General features: G+C 42.3%; 1 protein-coding gene across 1 annotated transcript in view; it reads right to left on the bottom strand.

Annotated features, from left to right (window-relative positions):
- The window catches only part of PAPPA (pregnancy-associated plasma protein A, pappalysin 1), a 175,200-nt gene that overhangs the window by 98,979 nt on the left and 59,231 nt on the right, over window positions 1-16,990 (bottom strand). Inside the window, exons 5-7 of the mRNA XM_010189570.1 lie at window positions 14,875-15,067; window positions 8,208-8,329; window positions 2,152-2,659 (exon numbers count right to left, since the gene is read on the bottom strand). Of these exons, the coding sequence (XP_010187872.1) occupies window positions 2,152-2,659; window positions 8,208-8,329; window positions 14,875-15,067 (823 nt within the window). The remainder of the gene's footprint in view (window positions 1-2,151; window positions 2,660-8,207; window positions 8,330-14,874; window positions 15,068-16,990) is intronic.

A 16,990-nucleotide genomic window follows, 5' to 3' on the forward strand; every position in this document is an offset into this window, starting at 1 on the left:
GTGGCTACTGTTCACACAAGGAGCTAATGGAAAATTAATCTTGCCTTTACATCTACCATGTAAGTACAAGCCCATGCAGAGTTTCAGCGAGTTTGCTGCATCTCAAGGTATGGTCCAGCAGCAGCCTGGACATACAGCATCAGCCTACAGATCTGCATGACCCTCCTTCAACAGAGGATAGGGGTCAGTGCTGTGCACATGTGCATATGAGGATAAAAACATCACTGCACTTCAAACACATGCAGAAGTCCTGAATCAAAACCAACTATGAATGCTTAAGAATCTGCATCCTTGACTCCTCAACCAGTGACTAAAAACTTCGTTTTAGCTTTCCAAGCGTCTCATCACAGCTCATTGCCAGGATTTTCCGTGTAGTCTCTGGAAAGACATAGAGAGCCTGAGGCCAGCCAGATGCAAGGGTTTGGTTGAGTTGACTGGGTCAGCCTCCGGGAGCACCCGTTTCTGTTCTACTGATCACAGGTAGAGCCCAGAAAGACTGATGTAAATTTTATGTCTGATTTTTAGCTGGCTATGTAACTAGGTGAGACACACAGACAGGTACACAGGTACAGCAATGTTACCGCATATGGTTTATTCAATGACGCACAGGAAAACTCTCATTAATCCCTGGCTACTGATTTAATTATTAGAGCACCTTTTCACTTCAGTTAGCTATAAGCTAGAAGTGACACACAAAATCACAATAAAAGACAAAGGAATAGGACTCAGGATACAAGTTAAGTTTGGAGGTTTTCTTTTTTTGCTTCTTTTTTTAAATTTTATTTTCCCATTTTGTTATGAACTCAAAACTGGACCTGTTTCTGTGGGAACTTGTGCTAAGGTATGCAAATATTTCAAACCAAACCAGTCCCATTTTCCAATGAGAGTGGGCCAGGTTTCAGGCAAAGATGCTTTCACAGCAAAACCATGGGAAAATTCACCATTTTCCACATTTCCAATATGCCAATATTCATCTCATGTTAAGTGCCAGCACTTGTTGGAACAAGGCTACAACCCAAGAAAGCACTTAAGCACATGCTTAACTTTCAGCAAACTCACAACCTCAGTGATGTCCTGGGTCTTGTTTATACATTCATTATTGTTAGTTACCTTGAATTTTTAAATCCGTAGGGACAATTTGCATCTTCTGAGCTGTATAATTGGGCCATGAAAGGGATGGTAGTTCGTGATTACTGAATTGTTAATTAATCAGTTTTATTATATTTAAATATGCTTTAGAAGACCATAATGATGTATGCTTCCTTGATATTAGCTGTACTAATCACATCATCTTTTCTAAATTAGAGTGCAGTTTTCTTAGCAGGTTTCCTTTTATCTGGTGTTCATTTTTCAAAAGAGCTTCATGTTGTTCCCACAGATGAGTGAATCATTTCCAGGGAATCGTGTTATGCAAAAGATATTTTTCTTGTTGCTGTAGAATGCCTACGGGTAGACCATGGGTCCCTTTGAAAATGTTAAATATTTTGAATTTGGTCTTTCCTCAACAATCACATGTTCTTTGACTAGATGAGCATAACTGCATCTGGGAAGAAACTCAGTCCCTACAACAAACCAGTGTATCACTACATTAGAGCAATCTTGCTCCAACACAATTTGCTTTAGTGACACATAAAAGCAGAAAACTGAAGCAGCTGAAATACATTTATATACCTGAACATGCAAGTGTATCTTTTTGCATTCTTTCTTTAGCAGTCAATTGGTGCTCCAGCCCTAAAAGCCATTCTGTCTCCTCCTCCATCAAAATACTACTTTCAAAAGATTTCTAAGGAAATGATGACCACGTTACTCCAGAGGTCCTCATTTAGGTTATCCTAAACATTTAACTTATCATAGCTCACGTAATTTGCAATATCCTTTCTGGTTAAACACAGCCTGAATTTCCATGTCTCTGCACAACTAGTCTGGAAATTTCTCAGTAACTATCTGTGAAACCTCAGGCTATTTCACTTGAGCTCCAGGTTTCAGACAGAAACTATGAGACCATCCTCTCTTGGTGATAACGGGTATTTCTATCTAGTTCAAAATCCTAACAATTCATTCTGAAGCTGGACATTAACAGGAAGAGAAGAAAACAGGTTATTGTTTTTTCTCTGGACAGGTCTATTCAGGTGTCTGGCAAGCAGTACTTACGTGTCAACAAATCTCCTGCTGAGGTTTGAGACGACAACTGGAGATCCAGACTGGAAAGGAGGGTCCCGAACCACTTTGTACTGGATGGGTTTGCAGTCAGCGCACAGAGTGCTGTGGGGGACAGAGCTCAGCATGGCAGCATCAATTTCCAGGTGCTCATCCAGAGTGTAGATCTGGATCCCATACACATCCTCGCCCACTTGTCCTGCATCCAGCTTTATGGTCAATGGGATGTCACAAAAAACGTTCTGTGGCCCGAGAGAAATGTTTTTCCCGCTGATGGTGAGCAACTTGATGTCATTCACTGCTCCACTGGAGTCCCAGTCTGGGGAAACAAATGTCACCCAGACTGTGAGGGACTCTGGAGTCAGGGGATAATGAAACTCCAGCTGCAGGTAGCAGCCTTGAGGCTCTGGACAGGCTGGGGGCACCGTGTGTTGGTTGACTGCCGAGTTGGGGCTCCATGTTCTGACACTGGATTTACAAGGCTGCTCTACATCAGGGTGCCCTGGAAGGAAAGAAGCAAGCAAAGACAGGGGACAAAAGAAGTTAGAGAACATGGTTTATCATTGGCATCAGTCTTGAAAGACAGACTGGTGGCAAGAGAACATATCAGCCCAGGAAACCAACTATTTTCTTGAGCAGAATCTGCATGGCCAGCATGGAGAGGAGGAAGATAACACCAATGTCTTCTGGACAGGTAAGAGATGCAAACCCAGTTAAAGTGCCCAGCTGGAGTAGACACCACCCAACATATACTGTGTGAGGGCATCTGGTCCTGTATTTGCTATTTTTAGTGTCTTCTCCTGTGCAAAACAATGATATTTTCTATTCCTTTCACTTGGTACTTTACCTGATACAGAGTCACTTTGCCTTCAGTTCACCTCTATGCTCCCACTTATTTCCCTTGCCTCTCACTCTAAAATACAACCATTTTCTCTCTAACAAAGACAAGGAAAGAGCTTTTGTTGATTCCAAGAAGCTGTTGCACTGTGCTGTTGAGGGGCAGCTCCTATGCCATTTACAGGCTAACCTAGCACGTGGTGCAAGACCCCTTTTTTTTGGAAAGCACATGGAGCACAGGTCTGAGCTGTCTCTGCGCTCATTGTGATGAAACAACAGGCACTTGCACTTCTACATTTCTCACCGTTGGCCATGTTCAACTACATGGGAGGTAATACTAAAAGCTAACGAAAGCCACAATGCTCACTGGGTTCCCAAATACTATGGTAACACTACAATTTGGCACAGAGTCATGAACTGCAAGATCCAAAGAGGTCATATGGGTGGAACAGTTGGTAACAGAATCCAGTGAGAGTCATAAATTTCCTCTTTCTTCCCAAATAATCACACAAAAAAGGGAGCAAGCAGAATAGGGAGAAGGCAAAGCACAAAAAAAGAAGAAAGGGAAAAGTAAAGATAAAGCAAGATAATGAGAGGAGAGAAATGCAGAAGGCAAAGAAAAAATAAAAAAGAGCACAGCTGTTTGCAACCAAGGAAGAAAGCAAGATAAAGCGCTGGGCAAACATGAACAAACAGGACATCACTACTAATTTAAAGAGAAAAGGGCAATGTGTGAAGGCTATTCTTATTGTCTGGGAACCAGTGAAGTGCTAGAAACGTGCCCCTTTTGTCAAGGATAAACCACACTGGGAATTCTGCTGTTCATACCAAACGAGCCCAGATGCAGAATAGACTTCCTGATATCTCAGGCAATCTTCCCCAGGATCCAGAGCAATTGTCCTGCAGATGCACAACTTTAAAAGCTTCTCCCTCACCCACACACACCCTATAGCCCTCCTCTCCTCCTCATATGCCACAGAGTAGTGGGAATGCCATAAACCTCAGCATCTGGAGAGACCACAGCAGCGATGCTTTTTGAAGAAAGCCAGAGTTCCACAGGTTTTCCCCTCCTGGCAAGCTTGCAAGGGCTGTGAATCTTCATTCTGAGTAGTCAATACCCCGTTGGACTCACGTTATCTCACAGCACTTGCTGCCATCTGCATGTGTTTGGCTGAGACCTCCAATGACTCTCATAGACTTGCAGCAAGCTCCTGACTGCTGCCTTAAGAAGATGGTTTTTAACCCCAGGATCTCAAAGTGCTTTGAAAAGATTTGCGAATCTTATCGTTGCCATCTCACAGCTAGGAAAGTGGAGTTGATTAATGGCTCACAGCCTGGCATGTTTTCAAAAGTGGTCTCCACCTGGGTTCCTGCAAATTCACCTGTGCCAGTTCAAGGCCTCTCTAAGGTTTAAATACTGAATAAATCTAAATGTTTTGGTAGATCAGGGTGTGATCCCCAGAGTTACATGAACTGAACTCAGTCTCCAGGGAGTTTAATGCATATAATTACCCCCAAATGGGAGCTTGATTGTAGTGATCCATAGCTAAAAACCTCAATGAAGTCAAAAAATTGAATCCCTTTCTTAAATATCATTGGACACTTTGACCTGGGCAAGAAATATTCATTTAATTGTGGCAGAGGCTGGAAAGCTTATTCCACGTAACTAAATTTCTAGAGATGGGTAAATGCTTTGAAAATTTTAAATATTTGTATAGAAAAAGAAATGGTATAGAAGTTATTCTGCCCTTGTGCACTCAGCTTCTGAGAATCCTTTGGCTTATGAGATCATCGGCAAGATTTGTCATAGAACAGCATCTCATACAGCATCATGTGTTGCCTAACACAAATAAAATGTGAATGTGAGGCCTGTAAGGAGAAGTCAAATCCCATCTCTTGGTTAGAGAGCAAGGATGGTAGCCTGGGAAGGAGGCTTCCACCATATATTTGGCCACAGCCACAGCCCGGTACGTCAACACAAACCTTCATCATGCTGTGAAGCAAAGAGGCTGGGAGCAAACACTCATGGCCCCCCATTGCCCCAGCCACAGGGACAAAGACTTGACACACTTGTACGGGGAGGCCAGTTGGGATAAGCAGCCTCTTGGGATGCAGCCACTGTCACAGCTACAACTCACCTGCCACTTTTCTTACTTGGTCAAGACAAAGGGACCATCGAGTGGCACTCTAATTTCCAACTGAGGCAACTCCATTTGCAAATACAGCATGAATTGTTCTGGAGTGAAATATTGGTCACTGGGAAAGGCAAGGCACTAGAACAGCCTAAGGCAGCAAAAAATATTATTCTATTCTATTATTCTATTCTCACACTTCTCTTAGTCAATAGTGAGCTAGACAGTAGGAACTGTATTGCACAGTAAGCAAAGGTACTTATTTGAGCTTGAGCCAAAATTACTTTTCATACATAAAGAAACCCTTTGACTGAGTTGTGGAGATTCTGTAAGGTTTATTTATCTAACTGGTGTTGCTGGTGAGAATCCAGGTAGGTTAGAACTTTCTAGCTCTGTGGTGAAGGTAAATCAGAACTGCCTGATCTCCAGTGCCTTCCCACAACTGCTGCTGAGGAGCAAACACCCGCTTATGCCAGGGGCACAACTGGCTGACCATCACAAAATATTTCAGCCCAGCATTTGGACCCCACCATGCTCAGGCACAAGCAGGGCACTAGGAAGGGCACAGTCCCCATGGCAGAGTTTTGCAATGGGCACGGCTCACGTAGTCCAGACCACAGTTGTTGTCAGCTACCTGGGCTAACTGTGCAGCTTAGCAACGCTATGAGATCTAGTGAAAATGAAATCAGACCAATCAGGTTCAGAGCTGCTTCAGAGACACATGAGAAATGTGGTTTTCTAGTAAGAAGCTGCATGAGTACTATGAAACATTTTCCATGAGTGTCATCTGAAATAAGTTCATTTTGACCATACTCATGACCCTTTTACATTCACTTTCCATGAACATTCAAGCAGTGGAGATTTACACACGTGAACGCTTGTAGAAAGTGAATTTAAAGCTTGCATGCTTGAGTACTCACAGATAGACAATTAAAGGAGGCAGACAATGATCTAACCGTGCTATTTGTAACTCAGACCAAGTGCAAATAGGCAGAGATCCTGAATGTCAGGGAGTGTGGTAGTGATGACAGAAAATTACAGAGCAACAAATACCATACACATGGTATATTTTCTACCCTGAAGTGGAGACAACTTATTACCGTAGTAAGAGGATAGGATTCCCAAATTTTCTTTCCAGAGCAATGGCACAACAGCAATTGAATCAGAGAGATAAGGATCAGACTGCACCCTTCACAGTTAAGAACATGCAGGCACACACTGTAAGAAGAGGAAATTAAATGCAAAAAGCAGCTGAGTAATAAATCTTAGAGTAGCTTAGTTTCTCTAGGAATGATGCCGCTGGCAAGATGTGTGCAATCTAGAAGTTTTCAGATCAGAGCCTGTTGGAGAAATTTTGACGGAACTGATGGAATACGTAGCTCTTTCAAAATCAAAGCGCTTTGCAAAATTGGGTTTATTTGGCCAAAATTTTATTCTGGAAGAGAAAACAAGATGAAAGTTCTAACGATATTGAAACATTGTGTTTTGACATTTTTGGAAGAAATTGTTTCACTTCTGCACTCTGAAACACTTCTAATTCTGAAATTAAAAATTGCTTTTGCCCTAGATTGTATATTAAAAAGAGATATTTTCAAATGTCATAATTTAACCAAAGTTCATGAAAGAGGAATTATATGAGCTAAACAAAACATTTAGGTCAGCCTCAAACACTTTTTGTTTTTAATTTTCCTTCATGGAGAATTTCAAAAGTTGCAGGTTTTGTTCCAAACGAAACCAGGTTTCGAAGTCTTGTAATCCTTGGCTAAGTGGAAATTCCACCTTCCACCCTGCACCTCTACTGCAAGCGATCCAGACTTCACTAATCCTGTTTACTTGACAATCCAGTCACACTCGTAGCTGCTTCCCAGGTCAAAGCTCCTCAACAAGATCCACCTAAGGGGCAGGTGTGCTCTGCGCTGAGCCTGGCAGCCCAGCCCCTTGGTTGTCCAAACTAGACAGGTGAGTTGGAGTGAATCACAACCTCTGTTGGGCCCCCACCCTGGGAGATGGGTGCATGGGGTGGAGGATGCTTAACCATACATCTTGTCCCATCAAGCAGCAAGGACAAAGCTTGCTGCACATTTTGATCCTTAGGACTAGGAAGGGCTTCTTGGGGCCAGCACTGCATATATTACCATATTAGTTTACACATAATCTTCCTTGTAGAATAACTCACACATACTCTAGCTACAGGACAGAGAAGCCCTTAATATGCAAAGGTATAATGAGTTTGCAAAATCCAGGGATTGGCCTTTGAGTTCAATGAGCTCACCTGCACATTTACAGTGAAGTTTGGGTCTAGAGTGTGCTGCTCCCAAAGGAATAGCTTGTGATGGACAGATTGAAATAATATTCTCCTCTTTCCAAATCGTAATTTGTGATTACTGAACTCTGCCTGGTATAGTCCTAAATATGTACTACCATATCCTCCTACTTATTTAATGGAAGGTACATATGGAGAAGAGTTAATGATGGAGAACTAATGACATTGCATGACCAGCTCTGCAGACTGTTCTCCCTCCAACACCCTCTAAGAGGAGCAGGATGTATGTCTTGCAAAACACCCGGAACTAGACTGGGCTTGACGTAGTCACCTGCATTCATGCTGCAGAGCACTTGCCCAAAGGGCAATCTCCACTCTTTGTAGCGTGTCTGCTGGCATGGTCCATTATGATTCAGTGTGATCAAAGGCAGCAGAAATCAGGCCCAAATAAATAACATGCAGATCTTTACTTTTGGAGTTGGAGTAGAAGGAGTAAACAGCTCCCCTGAGGAATTCATCTGGCAGATGTGAATGGTCAGCACTTCTTGGCACTCTGCTGCTTTCTGAAATTCAGGTTCAGCTCCCGGAATTCATTTAATTCATGGGCAGGGTCAGGACACAGGGGCCAAAACATAGGTGTTTCAGTCAGTGGCATGACGTTGGGGCACAGCATATTCATCTGTCCTCTAGTTTTGTTCATGCTCCATACAGGTACAATCACTTACTCTATCACAGGTTTTCCTACTTTCTTTGTGGCTCGCCTTTTGCTCTGACCTGACTTCTCCCAACCATGTCTTTGACCCAGCCCCATGACTCACCTTCTGCTTCCCGCGGGCTCCAGTGCCCCGAGGGATCACAGGGCATCGGGGAAGAGGCGCTGAAGGCGTATTGCACCAGGACTCTTCCTTCTGCACACAGATCACATGCTGATCCCACTTCTCTAGGAGGCCAGGAAAACAGGAAAACACACCAACTTAGTAACAGCTGAATGAGCTGCTTATTCAACTACATTAAAAGCAATAAGACTTAGAATTCATTTCTACTTAACCCTCTTTTCTCACAGCACTGACAAGAGTGTTTTCTGTTGCTGACCTTCCGTAGGTTTGGGCTAAAGGCCTGTGTAGATGGCATCTGTGAGGCCACCATCCAACACAAAATGACAGCAACCTGTGAAATCATGCTCAGCTACATCTTTCCCCCACCCCTTACCCCACACTGCAACTAGATTAAACCCTGACAAAAGAAAATACGTGTGGCTTAGTGGTTAGAGCAGAGTAACCAGCCTCAGGAGATTTCAGATCTATTTCAGCTTCCACCATGGATTTATGGCTTGAATCTGCAGTATCTTCAAGACTGTGAAGACCTTGGGCTTACTGGTCATTAAAGGAGAGGGTAAAGTCCCAAACTCTGAGACCATCAGACAGAGCTGCTCTGTGAAGCACGGGTTTGTTAAGTATGCAAGGACCTGCTTCTGCAGATGTACCACAGCCCAGATCATTAAAAGCCTGGAAGAGTAGTGGGCTGTGAACATACAGCAAAGAATATGCCCTGAATCCTTTCCGTAGGGGAAACTGGATTCAATACCTGGCAGCTTTGGCACCAGTGGATGGCTCTTTTTGAACTGGAATATCTTACAGCTCCACACCATCAGATGGCATGATATGGCATTAAGAAAGGGACTTCACTGCCCGACACCAACATTACTTCACATACACAATACATCTAACACCAGCTACTGTCAATAAAGTACCATCAACAGAAGTGGTTGAACAGGAAAACCCAGTTAAACACCAATTCACAAATATTTTTGCTAATACATTCACAGTTCAGGTTTTAAGCTGAGGTAGACTGGAATAGCTCTAATATGTTCCATAACATTAAGCTGATTTTTATCAGCTGAGAATGCAGCTCTCAGAGTTCATCCTTACATTCCTGGGAGTCACACAATTTGGAACCATGTATGACCCAGAATGTGTGGTTGCTTATTATTCAGAATTCATTGTTCTGCTTTAAGGAACACTGCCAACTCAAAATGAAAGGGAAAACTTAATGATCTTAATGATCAAGAAAAGGACAGAAGTTTTAGGCAAACAATTTGTGCATAACACATAGTGCACTCTCTGAACTACCCAAGTGAGTATGGATTGAGTCATCAATTACTGTAATCAGCTATGCAAATTTTAACCATCTCTCATTGCGCGATTTATTCCAGCACTGCTTTGCGAAGGGCACTGTGATCCTCAGGCAGAAGCTATTTTGGATCCTCATTGAGGACACTGAGGCTGTAAATTTTCTCTCCCAGCCCTCCCAGGCTGTGTGATCTCATTTCCCTTTGGTGTTGGGGACAACACACACTTAGCTGCTCCACAGCTTAGCATCTCCTTATTTGTTGACTGAGACCCATCTGAAAGTCAACTTTCTGTTGGCTTAATTAGGCAGAAGTAGGAATTGAACAGGAGGCATCTGGAGTGAAATCAATGGTAAAACTTGCATCCATATCAATATGGCCCACAGCCACCCCTACATAAAGAGACAGTAAATGATTGAAATCACAGACAGTGCAGAAAGGGATGCACCTGCCGAAAATATCTGAAGAATAAAATGTGGCAATGGGGCAGAACAGAGAAGAGGGAGGCAAAGTTGCCCTCCTCTTCATTGCACTGCCTGTAACACTGGTAGTGAACAAATATGGGCATGTTGCAAATAACTTCTCTCTCTGTCTTGCTTCACCCACCTGCACTATTGATATGATGCTGCCTCCCTATTTAATTTGTCAGCTATTAGAAGTGGTTTAAGTCTCTAACTCAGCTTGCCTAAATAATATATGCAAAATCCAGAATAAAAGGTACTGAGAAATCAAAATGTAGAATTATTATTGTGCAGTTGTTTTTCAGACACATCCTCCAACATTCAGGATAGAAGTGCCTGCAATAATAATCTTTCAGTTTCTCTGTGAAGAGACTCCTGCATTAGCACTTTGTCCTGGATGAGGACAAGGCTTTGAAAGCCAAGTTTCCACAATTAGGACTGCTTTTTACTCAAATTAGCAGCTATACAATTTCATCACAGGCTGCCATGGTGGAAAAAACTGTAGGCTTATGGACAAACATTTCCTTTTACCAGCAAGGACTTGGAGGTAAGAGAAATCACAAGGAGCATCATGTGGGAAAGGCTATGAGCAAACTTTCTCTTTTTACTTTTCCAACCTGGGAGCCAAACTCAACCCTGATGTAACTCCACTGGCTGAAAGGAGTTACACAGGGGATGATTCCTGGGTTAAAGTTTTTGGTCTGCAGGCTTTTGCACATAAATCCTACAAACAGCCATGAATGTCAAAACTAATTACGGAATTGCATTTACAGGCTTATGAAAACCTAAGCCAGATCCTTACACCTTACGTAGCCACTGACATCAAGACAAAATGAGCATAAATTGGTTCAAAACATTATTAATTAAGAATGATAACATATCTGACACCTTATACACTGGTGCACATGACTCCCCAAAGTGCAGGGTAATGGAAAATCTGGACTTCTCTGTTTTCTAATAAGCCAAGTACTGGGGAAATTCCAGCTTATGAAGTTCAGAGCGCAGGAGGAATTCACTCCTACAGCATGATATTTCAGTGAAGTGGATTCAAAATCGAAAGACCACTACTGAAAAACAGACAGTTCTCTTCAGGGCCAGCACCAGTTCAGTGGGCAGCTCAAAACCAGTAAAAATCTGTCAATCCTTTCACTGAAGATTGCCTGTTTTCAGACTAAATTTCATCTGCTTTCTTGAAATTCAGAATTGGTGCTCTCCTCTCCAAGGCACTGAAACTTTCCAGCAAGGTTTACGCAAGCGATTATCAAGCCCAGCCGTCTGGATCTGGGATACCACACTGACCAAAATATTTGCTTGCTAAGAATGAGATAGCATCAGATTCATGGAAATTAATGCAGTCACCTCAAAGAAAACTTGGAATGCAGATGCATTCAAAGTTTTCTGTCCAAGCAGAATTTGCTGCAGAGCCCTATTACAATAACTGTTTACATCCTGCCTACGCATATCAAACAGGAGGCGCATGAATGGATGCTTAGCGACAGCAGATGAACGCATCTAATAGATGCAGCCAGGAAATGAATAGAGTTTTCTTTTTCTCACTTGTTTTCACTTGTTTTGTTGGCTCTATTATTATTTCATTATTACATATCATTATATGTCCATGAGACATTTTTCATGCTTTTTTTCTAATGAAAGGATGGAGAATGGTAAATATGCCAATCCTGTGTGTAGTAGCTACAAGAACAAATGCTGATTCTTGATATATTTGACTATTAGAGATGTTTAGAAGCTCAACCAGCTGCTGCAGTTTAGGGTCAAACGTACATTGTCACATTTTTGGGCAGGTAAATGACTCTTTGGAGTAACATGGCAGACATCAACTGAACACACTAAACATGCCAGGAAGGCCTGTCAGGAAGATTTTACTTCTGTGCGCAGAAGTAGGTACTCTTGGCAAGGTGTGAGGACACAGAATAGGCGAGCCCAAATTTAAAAGAACCGCGAGTTAGCATTACTCTGTCCCCAGATCCATGTAATTAATCATGTAATTCCTAGAACTGATGCCCGAAGAGAAGAGCACCTAATACTGTGGCACCTGTGCCAAAGGGAAAAGGGAAATGGACTTTACTTCCATGCTTCATCTCCTTTCAGCCACAGCCCTGTCAGGACCTCCCCCCGCCACAGATACAGCAAAGCCCAGTGATACATCTTTAAACACAAGGCTAAATTTTCCCTTCCTGACTTTCATTAAGCAGAGGTCACTGTCTATGCACAGCCCTAGAGAATAAAAGGGACATAAAAGGAACTTGAGCTACACTGAGTGTGCCTATAGTAGCATTGTAATTTGGATCAGGAGCAAGCTTTGGAAGAGAAACTCTTCCTCTTCCCCACTTACAGCACTCGAAGCAGTCCTGAAGCATGGAAGCTGGGCCCAGCTTTGTCCAAAACCGAAGCGGAGATGTGCTCCAGGACCACACCTGATGTGCTCCAACTGCTGATGCCATGGGGCCAGGCCAGAGCTAGGCCAAAACACCTCTCGCAAAATCCCTATGGTGTTGACGTCAGGTCTTCATTAACAACTGTTTTGTGCTAGAGATCTACTTATATTGGGCCACAATACTTGCTAATGTAGCCAGAGCCATTCATCCTTTTAAGGCCCTTTTACACTGTCAAAACAGCATGGAAGGGGGCTCTGTGCATTAGAAACCAGGCCCAAGGCACTCAGCAGTTGAGTATCAGTCTTCTGTTTTTTACATGAATAGTCTCATTGAAGTGAATGAGTTTATTCATTCAAGTGAGGCAAGTAAAATTTGGGCCATGGTGTGCACTTTGTGTAAAAATATCTGCAAAGATTTACAGTATTCCCACACACAGATAAGATTATCCTTGGCCAATTTTACTGCCTACTTGTCTTGCACAGTGACCCAATTTTACAAATTGTTACAGGCATGTATCTCTAACCAAGCAGCACTGGACATATCGGTACTGGAAGCTCAGCACGTGAGTTTTTCCAGTTTAAGTCACTATAATACTACTGTCATCCTTATTTTGATTAGCATATCAGAAATTTGGGCACGTTTTAGACAGGATCATTTATATATGTCAGTGATATTTTGAAATGGTCACAGCAACGTTTCTGTATCTGTTAGCATTGGGAATCTCAATTTAACAAGAAATTGGACCCAAAGTATTTGAGGCTGTCTCTTTAAATCTCTTCAGTAATACTGAGCACACAGATTTGAAAACCCAAAGGACTTCTTTTTTTGTCTAAAAAATCACTATTTATTTAACATATGATAACTCTGTTATGAAATATTAGATTTAGCAGACTATCCACTGTATGTTATTTAAGAAGCAACTAACAAGGGGTTATTAAGAACATATTGATTGAGTTATAAGAAATATGTAATAAAGACATATCTGGTTACATAACAATTAACGCTGCATTGACGTGTTTTAAGAGCCAGATGGTATTTATTTAACACACAATAAGGATCTTCTGAAATCTAAATTAAATTCGAGAAGCTTAATTTACCTAAAAATGATTATGGGCTAAAAAATTTGAATTAATTTTCAGAACTTCACCTAAGTTCTTCTCACACATAGGGAATAAAAGGATTCAGTTGCAAAACTGCAATTAAAGCAAATATTGTTCAGAGCACAAGATTTCTCTTTATCTGCTCCTAATATGATCTGATTGTCCTTCCTGTATTAATCTGCGCTAAAGGTGGAAAACCTCATCTGAGCAGAAAATAACAGCTACCTGCCTACTGAGATAAAGTGCAAGCCGGCCACCAAAATGGCCATGGTGTCGTAGCAGTGCTGGAAGGAGTTTCATCCCTGATGGAGGCAGTGGCTTTCAAGGTGCTCTCACTGAACAAAGCAGAAGTGCTGAGACAGCTCTTTGGGTGCTATTATGCTTGTAAATTTGGCCTCCTGTGAGATGTACTTCTACAGTCCTGAAGGACACTGGAAGTTTGTTCTCGATAAAATAACAAAGCAAAATGTAGAGAAGAAATGCAAACAGGGAAGGTGAGTTAACAGTGATGCGAGAAGGACAATCATTGGTCTTTAAGGTCCCTTCCACCACAAACCATTCTGTGATTCCATGGTGTTATGATTTAGGAAATTCTCTGCTATCACTCCCATACTTCTTGTGGCTACTACATAAGAGTATTTAAACTACCCAGTTGTTTAGTTCATCCTGGGGTAGAGTTGCTCTGGCCATGAACTGCAAAATGGTGCAACTCTTGTCCAGAGTCCTGCTTTCATTTAATTTTTATTGGTACCACATAGTTGCATGCCTATCAAACATGAACACAAACACCTACTCTGACTTATGTGCTCTACTCAGGTTGCAGCAAGATGACACTTGTGTGATACTCAGAGTTTTAGGTCTTTGACTCTGCCCTGCTCAGCTCCCACCTCAGACCTGCAGCTCAGGGAAGGAGGCACCATTTGTCCCTCTCCCTGGCCCTGCCACCTCCTTGCCCTGTGAGACTCCACTGCCCATGAGCTCTGTGTTGTCATGGGAGTAGAAACAAGATTCACCTTATCCTTGCAAAAGAAATGTGCCAGAGGAGATGGGGAACGTGCAGGCAGAGCTAAAACCCACAGGTATTTGTGAAGAGCAGTAACAGCAGGAATCACAGGGCCAGAATCTTTGATTGAAAATTCCCCCCATAACATACGGAAAAAGATTTGCCCTTTACATGGCAAATCAATGGCCCTCAACTGAGCGCTACAGGCTGAGAAAGGAAGAGCAGAAAACAGATCAATAACCTCCATAACATGAAACAATTTAAGAAAAAGCCTTAAACCCAGACTGAGCACAGCACATGAGAAAGCTGCGCTCCTGCAGTGGGGGCTTGAGTCATTCCCCTGTTTCTCCCCTTCCCATTCAATTCAGTGCAAGAGTACAGAGCAGCGCGTGATCACCTTTCAAAGAAGTGGCCATCAATGGGCGGAAACCACTCCAGGGTGACAGAGGTGGAGGTCCGAGCCACAATCTGGGGGGCAATTGCAATAGGAGCCGGTTTCTTCGTGGGCTGCCAGCTCTGGTAGACAAGGTCCAAGTAGCAGTGCATCCTGGCTACCTGGTTGGGCGTGAAGGAGTCAGTACAGTCATCATCTGGAATTAAAACAGAAAGAAACCACATAAACCATGTGGGAGATAAGGTGGGAGCAAGAGAGAGAATTACAACCCAGTGAATGGCAGCTTCTTGCAAGGGCCAGGATGGTTCCTGCAGCACTCAAAAGTTAATGGCCTGTGAACAAAGCAGCGCAGTCGTCATTTGTGGAGGCAAGTGAAAGTGAACAAAAGTTAAAAAGGAAAAAATAAATCAATAAACGTTCTCCCCCTCTGGTCTGGAATGTATATGAAGCACCTAGAGATCATCCATAGATGAGACAGAGACACGTAGAGGTGAAGAAACAGGAAAGCCTCAGTGCAGCACCTTCTGGTCAGAATTGGGGCTGCCAGTGGACCTCTGGGCTTAAAGGAATTTCTTTTCTAAGAGAATATCTTCAAGAGGAGATAAAAAGGCAATGGACTGCTAGTGTTAGGATAGAGCATTGGCTGAGATTCACACAAACGATAGGCAACAGACTTTGACAGATTTCTCAGCTTAAAAGAACAGAAAATTTAAAAATACATTTTTTTAAAGAGTTCTTAAATTTTCTAACAATCAAATAAAAAATGTTCTGAAAGATCAATTTAAAAAAATCATTAGAAACACTGATTAAAAATGGAAATGTACCATTAATAGTCTAACCCATTACTGAACTTTTCATAAACATTTTTGATATTCCAAATTTCTATTTCATTCAAAATGAAGAAATAATTTTGTTGGATAATTTCCCATAAACACCCATTTCTCATTTCATCTGTTTTTCTGACACATGATTTGGCAACAAGAACACATCTAGTGCCCTCTGACCACCATACAACTTTACAACTACAGTGCCCTGGAGAACTAGAAAATTACTATTCCTCTGTTGTGCAAGATCACAGAAGGAATAAATATGCTATGCTGAAGAACTTGATGCTAGCACTTTAACCATTTTTCTGGTACTCTTCCCATCAGATGAAATGCTCTTGAAAGCACAGTGTGTTTCTTCACATGTGCCTGCAGAGTTCCCAGCCCAGTAAAGCTCAGTCCCAGATGGGACCTCTGCACGCTGCCGCAATACAAACAACAATGACAGTTTTGCACAGGTCAAGTAATCCACTTTTCTGGGAAGATGCAGGTCACTGAAGGCTGCCTAGAGAGTTGCTTGCGTGTGTGTAAGTTGACAGTTCAATATTGTAATAGCGTTACAAGATGCTCTGATGTCTTCAAGTCCGTGCCCTGTGGAACTCAACAGGAACGAAAAAACATGAATTTGTTCTAAAGAGAAGTGTGAATCTGCTGGCTAATTTAAAACCTTACCACATCTTCCCTGAGATGCAAGCAAAAGGAGACAGCTTCGGCTGGGATCCTGCTCAGACTACAGCCCCAAATGCAGCCCTACCGCAGTGAGGACATGTTGGTTTACATGCTCTCCCGCATCTCTCCTAATTCTACTGCACAGTGAACCTCCTCTCATCAGACACACATAGCAGACAGACAGACACCACCAGCTCGAAAATATTTACAAATCCCTGTGGGTATGCAAAAAGCTGCTTTAACATGACATCTCTGGATTTCCTCAATAATTATCAATGGGCTATCCCTGAGCATGCTGTAAAAGCCATAAATATTCTTCACGGAAGCACAGAAGGAGACAAAGGCACTTAATAGCCATCATAAAGGAACAATAAAATATATATATAGGACAAAGCAGTGAGACAATGGCACAGGAGAAAGATGACCTGCATTCTCATTCTGTTTAAACATCAGCACAGGCTGTGTCCTGGGGGAAGGGAAGGGAGGAGAGGCGAGGGAGGAAGATACTTCACTTCATCACTCGATTTCAAGAAAGGTTCAAGATCCTCAGATGAAGGAATAATTAAAAAAAATCAAGAGACTTTGCTGGGATGATTATTCTGACAGAATTCAGAAGTCGAATTCCT

The sequence above is a fragment of the Mesitornis unicolor genome, unplaced genomic scaffold (genome assembly GCF_000695765.1).
Source record: "Mesitornis unicolor isolate BGI_N332 unplaced genomic scaffold, ASM69576v1 scaffold8578, whole genome shotgun sequence".
NCBI lineage: Eukaryota > Metazoa > Chordata > Aves > Mesitornithiformes > Mesitornithidae > Mesitornis > Mesitornis unicolor.